Source organism: Octopus bimaculoides, chromosome 4 (assembly GCF_001194135.2).
Source record: "Octopus bimaculoides isolate UCB-OBI-ISO-001 chromosome 4, ASM119413v2, whole genome shotgun sequence".
Taxonomy (NCBI): domain Eukaryota; kingdom Metazoa; phylum Mollusca; class Cephalopoda; order Octopoda; family Octopodidae; genus Octopus; species Octopus bimaculoides.
In genome coordinates, this window is record NC_068984.1 from 83897968 (window position 1) to 83910886 (window position 12919).

General features: G+C 32.9%; 1 protein-coding gene across 9 annotated transcripts in view; it reads right to left on the reverse strand.

Moving 5' to 3' along the window:
• Positions 1–5420: 5420 nt before the first annotated feature.
• The window catches only part of LOC106870734 (transcription factor RFX3), a 75442-nt gene continuing 67943 nt past the window's right edge, over positions 5421–12919 (reverse strand). For all 9 annotated transcript variants that reach the window (XM_014916910.2, XM_014916916.2, XM_014916914.2 and 6 more), the window contains 2 exons: positions 9437–9599; positions 5421–8270 (listed from right to left, as the gene is read on the reverse strand). In XM_014916910.2, the coding sequence (XP_014772396.1) occupies positions 7890–8270; positions 9437–9599 (544 nt within the window). In that variant the 3' untranslated portion in view covers positions 5421–7889. The remainder of the gene's footprint in view (positions 8271–9436; positions 9600–12919) is intronic.

Below are 12919 nucleotides of genomic sequence, written 5' to 3' on the forward strand. Positions count from 1 at the left end.
ACAAGCATGAACCAAAGTTAAGGCCCCACCCCCATTGATTATAACAAATCTAGTGTGTCAATGCAGTTGAAAACAAAGATAGAAAAATCAAAAAAAAAAAAAAAAAAATCCTGCACACTTTTCAATCACAGTAAATAAGTGTATTGTTAAAAAAAATTGAGTGAGAGAGAGAGAGGGAGAGCATTTAGTATTTAAAAAATGGGGATTCAAGTAAAAAAGCAAACAAAAATTATAGATTGCCAATTATTATAATTAAGATTTTTAGGCAAACAATGAGAGAGAGAGAGATTAATGATTTCTTACTTAGCACAAGACTCACAGTCCGTAGAAGAGAGAATGAGACAGTGTGGCAACCATGCCTTTCTTATGAATGAGAAGTATAGTGAGCTTGCTTCATTCAATCAGGAAGTAAAACTGGCCTTTGAAGACTCAGTTCACTAGCAGCCTCCAGTTCCTCAATGTCCAAAGGACAAAATTAAACTTATTACAATTGAAGTATACATATATATAAAGAAAAGCTAACAGGAGATAACCCCTGCCCTCTAATCTTTTTCAACTGAAATAAAAGATGCTGTAAGGCAAGCAGAAATTTTTACAAGAAAATCTTGTATTTTTGTGAAGGGTTAATTTGAAAATCTTGTTTCAAAAGTAAATTAATGCCAGCATTTAGTTAAAAAAACAGAAAAGTGGTTTCACCCTTTAACCATTTTTTCCTACACCACACTTGGTGTCCCGTTGCCAATGAACCTGAAAAAAACTGGAATGTTTGTTTATTCTAAATTTGAAAATTCTATGCAAATGAAAAGAAAATATAAATTGTATGCTTAAAAAGATGTAGAGCTGCTATTAACAAGTTTATAATTTTGCATACTATTATTGTAGATGTCAGTGGCTTAGACTGGTACATGTCTGGATAAACCTATCTTGATACATACAGTTTGAATAGGTGTTGTTACTGTTAGTTTAGCAATAAAGGTTCCTATTCCAAATTAAATCTAATACTCTGTACATACCCAGGAATCAAACCAATTGATATGTAATGTAGATTTAAATATTAAATGTTTCTTCAGCATTAACAAACAAATATTGCTCAGGACTTAGAACATAATTAAGTACTACAAGGCATTTTGTCATCAACTGTTCTTTAAAGAACAAGTCTGTAGATGGGATTTGGGTTAGGCTGCCACATTACTGATTATACTTGTTTGTCTTAATAATTTCTTTTAATTAATCTAAGATAGAGAAAGCTGGAACTGATCTCAGTATATCAATGATAATCCTTTTATCAACCATGGGGATGGGGGGAAAAGAAAGGAGTCAACTCTAGTAGGATTTAAACTTGAAACCAAAACTTTTAAATTCAGTTTACTGCTGTTTCAGCAAACCACAAGGGAAAGTGATGTGATGTGATATTCCTGTCTTTCTCAAAGATATTAGTGATATTGATGATCATCATTTAACATCCATTTTCCATGCTGGCATGGGTTGAGCAGTTTGACAGTTTCTGATGAGCCACAGGTAAGACTGCGTTGAGCTCCAGTGTCAGCTCTGGCATGGTTCCTATGGCTCAATGCCCTCCTTAATGTCATATACAGATGACAACAATTCTGAATTAATACTTGTTTTATCAACTCCAGAAGGATGAAAAGTAAAATCTATCTCAATGGGATTTGAGCTCTGAATGTAGAGCTCGAGCAAATACCAAAATATTTTGTTCAAAACCGACAAAACTGCTAACCCACTGTCTAAAAGCAACAATAATTTTTAACAAAGGCACAAGGCCAGACATTTCTGACTATAGTGAGATTTGAATTCAGACAATAAAAGGTTGTAACTGCATGTCATTTCACCTGAATGCTCTGGCAATTTGACCAATCCACAACTAGACTTTAATTTTTTGCAATCCAACAGCTGATAAGATAGTGAAGACAAAAGATGAGAAAGCGTCAACAAAGTACCATATTTTTTCTCAAAGGTAACAGCACCTTTTTTTTATATCATATATTTTATTCTGTGGTACATCTAGTCAATTTTCTTTGATATATGAAGATATATCTAAATGTTTTAAGTCATATGTTGAAGGGAGCAGTGACTCATTCTAATAAACTTGGTAATTTTAAACCAGCTGTTGATGTTTTACATTCTTGTTGAATGGTATGTACGTATACAATAGCCTTCTGCACAGTGGGATCAAAATCAGAACAACTTGGTTGCTAAATAAACTTCTTAACCATGCTGCCAGTTAAACAGGACAAAATATATCAATAAGATATAAGCATACAAATCTGCTTATATCCTATCAAATGCCTACCAGCCCATTATCACCCTACATTTAATAAATTATACATTAATAAAAATAGAGGGGTAGATGGGGTGATCGTAGTGGAGGAAATCTAAAAAGGAAGTTGATAGTTTATGGGTGAGATTGGAAACAGAAGAGTATAGGTTAGATGTAAGGAGTACAAATATAATAGCTTATACTCTTTATTTGAGGGTATATGCAACGTAGAAGTGCAGTACAACAAAAGAAAAGCTTTGACAAAATACTATAAATGATGAGTGTTCCCAGAATCATTTTTAACTCTTTGTCTTCATGATAGTAGCCAGAAGGACAAAGCTGATAAAATACTATCATTTTCACAGTAATAAAGTTGTTAAAAAACTATACTCCTTAATCTAAATGTTTATACTCCCCAGAGATATATTTGCATTTTATGGTTTAACTAAACTGTAAAATAGAACCTGAATGAACATAAGTTCAAACCCAACCTAAGGCAATGTATATAAACAATTGAAGAATATAATAATCAAAATATATAAACATAAATATCGATGTAATCTGATTATCCCAGAAATATAACAAAAACTCCTAGCTATGGTCTGTCATTGATGAAAATTAGATGATTCAAGTATTGAGTTTATTTCTAAATGAATTAACATCCAGTTCACATGTCAACTCTACCAGATTACTTGGTCTTTCTGATGCCAACCAACTTGAAATTGTTTCAGGTCCCAGGATACAAGACAGTTAATTTAAAATAAAAATCTACTCTTGTAATTTTATGTAAGAATTTTCTCAAAACAGTAATTATTACTGAAAACATTAGCAACCTTACTCATTCAAGACAAATTTTTGTTAGGTCCCACATGTTACAGTTTGCATGCAACTGTTCTATAGTAATGGAATAATCTTGAAACTTAGCTTCTAAGTCAAAAAGCAATCTTGTTCTAATCTGTTCCTCCATCTCTCTTAAACATTTATGGGATATTATCCATAAACCCATGAAAAGAAACTAATGGAAGTGTGAAAGAAAGGGTCAAGGGAAAGAGAACTAACTGATCAATTTGTAGATATTCCAGTGAGAATGCATGAAGTAAAAGGGAGCTGCACTATGATGTAGGCCAAAAAATATAAGGTTAGAAAAGTGGACCTTGGACATGTTGAGAAACCAAGATGAATATGTTAACCTATTAACACCAGCAAATATATTTAAGCAAAAACAAACTTCAGAAAAAGCTCTGCTATGACTTAATTTTTCTGTCTAGCTTTTTGTTGCTAGCTCTATCTGAGAAAGGTAAAAAGAGAGAGAGGAGGGGAAGCTTAAGCTAATGTAATAGACATGGCATTTTTCTTTTATCTATTGCTATGTAATAAATTTAATTGTTTAGAGATATACAAACAATGAAGGATCAACTCTGCTGACCATTTCTCTTTTCCAGAAAATCTAATATTTATTCTTGCTTATAAGGATGGAAGAAAGAATTGATCTGTCCAGAAACATAATGAAACACTTAAACAGGTTTGAACCCACATAAATGATGTTGGTGGTCCAATACCTTATTCACTTGGCCATTTTATCTGAACAGGAATATGGGTAGAAAGATGCCAGATACCATTTAAGTTAATCATACGCACAAATTTGAAGACTCACTGTTTGATAGTGGTAGCTTTGTAGACATCTTATGTTTACAAGCATTCAACATCACACTGACCAAACTGTAGGTATTAGTCAATATTTTCCACTTTGAAACACTAGATCAAGTTAAATAATCTTTATTGAAAATTATATACAACTACTTTTATATATAGTCTCAATAGTGTGAGACAAGTGGAGGCTGGCTTTCTCTCTTTCTCAAAAACCTTTTTATTTTCACTATTTTGCTCAATGGCTTACTAGAACAATTTGCAGCCATGATATCTGAATAAGATCAACACCATTCTCTCAGTCCTAATACCACACTTTACATACATTTAAATTATGCTAGTGTAAAGATTGACATTTTAGGTTAATATGTTCCTATTTATAAGAAGGGTTAGGATCAACTGATTTACACTAAAAAAAACTAGTGGTAATAACTTACTGGAAGTATGAAAACCAATGAATTTGGGAATGTGATATTGCGAACCAGACATTACAGCATTAAAAAAAAAAAAAAATGCTGAGCCATACTAAATTTCTAACATCAGTATGGCAAATTCAACAGTATGGTTCAGATGAAACAGTACAACCTTTAATCATTAGTCTTATGTTTCATCCACTCTGCTTCAATGGTATCTGCAGTTGTGGGAGTTAAAGCTTTTCCAAATGGACAACAGACTCTAACTGAAGGTATACTAGTTAACTTCCCACCTCTCCCAATGAGGGGTTACAATATAACTGTTTCTATCAATGCCTGTACTATGTCACATATGTTTTGCTTCAATAGTCCTTAACACACCCTTCACTAAGCAGCAAGAGTGCCACTAGTGAACTGGCATAAGAAGTTACCTTATAAACTGAGGAAGAGTTGTCTCTATTTGCTACTTGGTGAAGACAGTCCCATCCCAATAACAAAAAAAATTATGGAATTTAGACCACTTCATCATCATAGTTTTAAAAACAGAATTTAGGTGGATAGATTCATACAAAACATTATTTGACAGACAACAGGCATCACTAAACAGCAGATGTTGAAGAACTAACTATACATTATCCTATCTTCTTAATAGTGAAACAGCAAGGATTTATTAAGATGCTAAATTGTAAAAATTTGCAAGAAGGAATCTAGAAAAAAAAAAAAAAAAAAAAAAAAAAGAGAATTCACAAGAGTTGAGATAAATACCTCATAAATTCCAAAGCATATATACTAGCATTTACATGTGTATACTCATACAAACATAATTTTGGTATTATACGGGTGGATGCTTGTAAGCATTTATAGGAAACAGATAGTAAGCTATTAAAAAGTAAACATAAATATTGATAATTTGCCTTAGATTTCTGAGATTTTTTTTCAATACTAAAACTAAGTTATCTACCTGACACTGAGACATAAACTAAAACATATAACAGTAATTGGAGACAAAGATAACTAACCACAAAATGAAAACACATAATCAAAATAATGAAAATAAAAAACAAGAAAAATATACCAGAATGTAAATTTAAAAAAAAATTCATTAAAAAAAGTCTGTAACAATCAAATCCAAGTGCTTTTTTTTGTGAATCTGTGAATGAGATACAGCTAAGTCTCTCTCCTCAAATCAATAAAATAAATTAATATAAAACAAAGCAAAAACAATTTAGAACACAGAATTAAAAAAAAAGGAAAAGAAAAAGAAAAAATGTAGATTTATATAAACTGACATACTTATAGATTTTAAGTAAGTTTATATTTATATTAATATTTATGGAATGCCCCAATATTGTTTTACAATCATTCAAAATAAAATATTTATTAAAGAAAAAAAAAAAAGATAATGATCATGTTTTGCAAAGGCAGCACCAGGAATGGGGGAGGAAAATACTTATCACTAGATATATCTTTCATTAACATCCAAAATCAACATGACGACTGCAGAAACAAGCGGCTGTTTATAAAAGAATGAATGAAAATATTGCATTAACCAAAAATTTTTCTTTTAAAATATTCAATTTTTTTAAAAAAAAGCTTTTAAATATAAGTTTTATTTATATATTTATTTTTTTCACCAGATAAACTGGTCAGAAGTGGGGAAATTTACTGGTTTCAGTCTCTTTACAGAACACACCTAAGAAGATTAATCGACTGTCAAACAGATGTACAGAGACAATGGTTGGCAGCAGAAGCAAACAAACGAGACACTTATCAAAACAAAACAAGATAACTAACAATCAGTTGTTGCATGTCAATGATATTATATGATAATATATCTATAGATGCATGTGTAAAGCCCAGGGTCTAGGTTTAATGGCAACAGGACACAGAAGCTAACAGTAAGGCGATATTCGAAAGAAAGAGAGAGCAACAAAGGGTTCGACCCCGACTAGTGTGAGACCTGCACTTTGATAAATAACATAATTTTTTTTTTATCACATGTTGAGCAGAAAGAAAATTTACACGATACTATTTGTAAATTATAAAAATAAAAATAAATAGAAACAAAATTAAATAAATAAGCCGACAAATGGCAGAAGACGCGCACTGAACAGTTGTCAGGGAGGGAATGGCACAGAGAGGTAGAATTAAGGGTACTACAATGGGGAGTGACTTCTAGAACAAGACAACCAGTTAATTAAAGGAGGGGAAGAAAATGATAAAAAAAAAGAAATGAACAGGTAAAAATGACATTTAGAAAAAAAAAACCTGCTCACATTTATTATTGCTGAAGCCTTATATATTCAGTGGATTTGCAGGCAATACTGGAGAGTTATATAAAAAAAAATAATATCTAATAGAAGGAAATAATAGAAGTTCAGGATACTTATTGCCAGTAAAAAAAAATCAGTGGTAAGAAAGAAAACTGCCAGTAGCAAACAACACTGACAGTTAGATATGGTAGCTTACACTCTGATTTGATCATTTTAAACTGGTTTGTCTTTAATGAACTAATAAATCAACTGGCCAATAGTGGTGAGGTGGAGTCTGTGTTTGTAATTTTCATTTTCAAGGGTTGAAAATATCGTAGCATTAGAAGGCTTTAAAGAGTCTGAAAGCTAAACTTTAAATAAATAATTCAAAAGGGAACTAACAACCATTAGCAAGAGTGTCAGCCCAAGTAGCTACTGAATGGGAGAACAGTAGTGTTGAGTTTTGATAGCAATACATGTTCATGTTGTTCTGCTTTTCTTGTGTGTGTAGAGTTTGATAACAAGTATTGCTATGCAAAAATTGGTCTAATTAGAACTTTCAGAGGGGGGGAAAAAAAAATATATTGAAAGAGTGATGTGAAATGATACCAAGATCATAAAACAGGCCACTAAATGATTGCTTACAATGAAGATTTGTACAACTTTTGGCCATTGTTAAAATGTGAAAGAAAGAGAGAGAGAGAAAAAAAAAAAAGAAAATTGTTCAATGATGTCAATATTCTATGGAGTGGAATAATCCCATATTACATCGAAGATAGTCGAGGAGGACTAGTTGAAAAAGGTGTCCACCACTGTAGTACCCAACCAGGTTGAAGGCATCATATATACATAAGTATATGAAATGTTCCACATCTGGACAATTCCTACCTTTAGATAATTCTCCAGAACTATTTTAGTTCATAATAAACCCAGCCTCCTTTTTTAATAGCAATATCTGGGGTGGGGATGGGGGGAAACACTGAAAGTTTTTCATTCTTGTTTCTCTCGTATATATGTAAGTGTGACCACACAGTCAAATACACATGCACACACACAAATACACATCTGCAGTACTTATAAATCTAGTCACACAAACATACATAGAGTTAGATTCATAGTCAAGAATACAAACATTTTGTGACAGTTTTCCACAAGTTTTAAAAATATCACATTTAAAACTGTTCAACCAAGTTTCTTCTTTTTGTTTTGTTGTTGTTACTATTTTTTTGCTTGTTTGTGTTGTTTGCCCCAAATACAGAGGTTGAAAAAAAAAAGAGGTGATTCCTAAGTGAGCATCTCTCATTCTGTCTTCATCCGCTTCATCGGGTAAACCTCACCTGCCCCGACGGTCGAAACAGGCATCACTACGATTGTCTTCTGACCGGCAGGAAGCTGTGTTGTGGCTGGAGTGGCTCGCAGACTAACTTGGTGAGTGTTACTGATTGGGTTTGTCTGGGCAGTGGTACTTATATTGCCGGTGTGTGATATGGCAGGAGTGAGAACCATCACAGTAGTGGTGGCAGCATTTGTACTGGTTGTTACCGAGTCTACTGCATGACCATTTCCAGAACTGTTGATGACAGTATTATGTGGAATGTAGGAGGGCTTTACACCAGCAGCAATTGAAACATTACAAGTATCCAAGGAATTTAGTGCTGCAGCATTACCAAGGTCAATGAACTGTAACAAAAAAAAAAAAAAAAAAAAAAAAAAAAAAAAAAAAAAAAAAAAAAATTATAACTCTTATTTTTCAACACTGGAGAAAGGAAAGATAAAGTTAACTTCAGCAGATTTGAACTCAAAACAAAGAGAAATGAAATTAAATACTGCAATGAATTTAATCTGGCTTTCTACTACTTAAATCAACTCCACCTTTAAACATACTAACAATTATAATGACTTCATTTAACAAAGTACAAGGTCAATTTTAAAGCGAGAGCACATATAGCATATGTAACTGGTATTTATCGCAGTAATACCAGATGTAAAAGTAAAGGTTCTGAAAGAACTGGAACAGAGAAATATAGCTATGTAATCAGGTTCCACATATTTTTATCAGTCTAACAATCGCAATATAATATAAGCAGAGACAGAGTCTTAGAATAATATGAGAGGATGTGGATGGTGTGATGTTCATACTTCTCAAAAAATCATTATCAGATTCTACAACTGAATACTGAAAGTAAGCTGTTAACTATATTTGATGTGCATATGCCGTAGTATAAGTTGTTTCTAACAAACAGTAACACTATACAAGAGATAAGCACATCACAATATGAGTAGTCTTTAGACAAGGGGCTTGGAATGAATGTTGGCAATACAGTGAAAACTACTGAAGGGTAAAGCATCTGAAATGTGGTATCCACGACTTCCCAAATTATATAAATTTAGAAGTATTTCCAACTATGAAATATAAATTGAGTGCAAGGCTGCTTGTGAAAACCCTCTTCAGTAATTTAGAGCAAGGCATTGTTCGTTACATCATGTAGGCTTTGGAGAGAGAATAACATATTGAAGCAGTATATTTCCAAAATTAGTTGGACCATACATACAGCAGGTTGTCAACAATAATGTCAATAAGGTGTAAAATTAGATAATCGAAAAGGGCTGAGTTACTAACTGCTATATGAGCTTTAAAATAACAAAAAAATTCCCAGAGAGAAAGAAACAAGTATGTTATAATAAAAACAACTGTGTTTGAGCTTGATTTCTTTCATTAAAAAGTTTTTATATTTTCTTATTAGATCAATATGTATGGTTTGGAGCAACAAAACCCCAAAAGAGAGAAAAAGGAGGAGGAGGAAAGACAATATTAGAAATGATTACTGAATGGAGTGAATAGTTACCTGTCTGACTTTTCCCATCACAGCAATAGGGGTCTCATCTGTGGCTGCAGCTACTTTGTGCTCTACTAAATAGAACATATATTCATCGTATAGGAGCCGTATGAGGTGGAAGGAACCAAAGCTGGCAGCACTCCGCAAAGTCAAATCTCGAATAACCATTGAACTACAAATAATTAAAACAGATACAACATTAAAATGACTTTCATAAAAAGAAAAGAAACAAAACTGGCAATCTACAATAGCTTAGAGTTTTGTCTTTAACCCCAGAATAGCTAATATGCTAGTTTTGTCTCCTAGGTGACAAGATGCAATGATCTAGAAAAGTTTCTTTTATCTTACTTGTTTCAGTCATTAGACTGCGGCCATGCTGAGGCACTGCCTTGAAGAATTTTTAGTTGAATGAATTGACCCCAACACTTAATTTTTTTGCTAAGGCAGGTACTTATTTTATCGGTCTCTCTTTCGCTGAACTGCTAAGTTCAGAGGATCTGAATGCACCAACACTGGTTGTTAAGTGAAGGTGGGGGACAAACACACATAATATATATACAATGGGCCACTTCCAGTTTCCATTGATTAAATCTACTCACAATGCTTTGGTTGGCCTGAGACTAACTATAGTAGAAGACACCCAAGGTGCCACAGAGTGGGACTGAACCCAGAACCATGTGGCAAGAAGCTTGCTTCTTATCACACAGCCATGCCTGTGCTTAAGTTTGTTGAGTTATCAACAGTTAAAGGCTAATCCTATTTACGAAAGGTTAAACCATATGATTTATTTATTGGATGGGTAATATCATAGGGCTACTGAATTTGAAAAACAAATAAGGACAGGATTTTTCGACAGCTAGTAATGAATAATGCATGTTTATTTGAAGAAAATATGTATGTGCATATAAACTTTTGCTAATGAATGTACAACACTGGTAAAGAAATCAATACTTTTCAGTTTCATGTGATATTTTTCAAGCTACACAGATACGTCCATATAACCCCCACTGTCAAAAAATGCAGTGAATCAATAATTGGCTCATTGGAAACCTGTAACTGATGATACTATTTACTGTTCATCAGCTGTGGGGTAATAAGTCTGCTTCCCACCACATGGTCCTGTTGTTCAGTGCCACTGCATAGTACCTTGGGCAAGTGCCTTCTGCTATAGTTCTGAGCTTATCAAAGCCCTGTGAGTGGATCTGGTAGACGGAAACTAAAAGAAGCATGCATGCATGTACGTACATACTGGGACTGGGATTAAATGTCTCAGATGAGTTGTTAATAGGATTTTAGGATTTCAGATTATAAATATTTTTAATATTTAGTTACACTATGCTGAATTGGTGTGATCTATGATTGCCATCAGGTGTCTTTTTGCTACATGTGCAATTAATCAAAGGCAGGATTCTAACAAGAAACTGTTACTTCTGAATCAAGGGCAAAATGTTTTTATTTACACAGGTAACTGCCTCAGTCGATCTTTTTGGTTGTCACTTAAGGGAGATAACTCCGATCTTGACTTCAGCTTCATTGGTTACTATTATACCAAGTAGAAAGTTTATATGGGAAGCATCAGATAGTTAAATAGTATTATCGCTATTGATATCATACTTATCACAAATATACATACATATATATATATTGTAAATATACAAATAAGAAATTTGTTTTAATTTTATTTTAATTGAACAAATATTTTTATTTTGAAAATTAGACATTTCATTATTCTGTATAAAGCACCATGAAATTATGGACAATAAATGATGATGCTGATACCCAATAAAAGATCGGTAATGTTCTAGTTACTCAAAGAAAGTAATTATTAAAATATCTTTCATCTCCAAAATAAAGTTAAAAGTATGAAAAAATTTTATTCTTATTTAGAATCTGGGATTTCTGTAGTTTTTGTCACAATGTAGACAAAAACTTAAAACTATTTGAGAATGTTTTGAAGATTCACATATATATATATACTATAATGGAGAAAGTTGCTTATTAATTAGGTATATAACAATTACTAAAAGAAAGCAATTATTAAAGGGTTAACTGTCTGGAAATATTTCTATAAATTCATGTCCTATGAAATTTCCTATGATTTCGAATTTCTGAGTGGTTGGTGTTAGGAAGGGCATCCAGCTGTAGAAACTCTGCCAAATCAGACTGGAGCCTGGTGTTGCCATCCGGTTTCACCAGTCCTCAGTCAAATCGTCCAACCCATGCTAGCATGGAAAGCGGACGTTAAACGATGATGATGATGATGATGATTGAAGTTTTTGAACTCCAATTTCTCACAAATTTAAGTATTCATTTCATTCACTACGTCCAATTCTTCACAGATTTAAATATTTATTGCATTAACTGGGAGTATTCCATTTTCATTTGTAAAGCCTCTCATTTTGTCTTTTAAGTTTTAATTCATTATTTGGAAAACCGACAGTTTATTTTATTAATGTATACGTAATGTAAAAACATCTCTATTGAATGAAAATTTTTTTTAAATAGTCATAATTTTTGAAGGCAAGATAACTGTGAGAAGAGTCGAGAAAGTTGGGTAATTACTATTAAAAGACGAAGAGAGAAAAAAAAAGTTACTGACAAGTACTCAAAACTTGCACCTTATTCACAGTCTCCAATTATTCTATACCACTAAGCCAATATATACACAAACAGGTTGCACGAGCGACTTCAATAGTGACACACACACCAATACACACACATAGATACGCATACACACAAATGAAAGGCAATGAATATGTGTGTGTGTGCGCTGACAAAACTTTGTGCTGCATCGCTTTGCGAAGTTTTATCAGTGAACAGGTTGTGGTTTCAAAGCGGCAAAAATATTTTGACACAAATGAAATTTTAATGTTGAAGTGAAACTGGTAATACTTAAATACAGAGGTCCCTTAATGGTATAACTTAAATACAGGTGTTATGTACAAAATATTTTAAATGTACGCTGTGTGGACGTGTAATGGCGCCCTAACCCTAACCAACTCTAAAAACTAACCCTCCCCTTCATATCATTACATAGCTGTATCAGGACCTCTGTATTTAAATAGTGCCATGAAACTAATAGTTTTTGTGTTTTCCTGAATGGCTTACAAACTTCTTCCATGCTGCAACTGTTTTTGTTTCAGCACATGATCTCAGATCAAGTCACTTGCTATGCAAGAACATCTCTGCCATTTTTTAAAATCACTGTGGATAAATGCCAGCAATGACCTTTTCAGGCTCTCCAATATTTTAATTTCTAAACAGAAACAATTGGGGGCAGGGAGTGGGGCTGCAAAAAATTCTTAATTTTTCAAATTTTCCTTTTAAATAGCATATAAATGTATTTATGGGGGGAAAAAATATTGAAAAACATCAATACATGCAAGAATGATAAAGAAACGAGGAAGGTTGTCTTTGGATGTGCTAGAAACAACAGCCAAATCACCCTCAATTTTCCCTCTGAAAATATTGACAATTTTTTATTATTTTTTT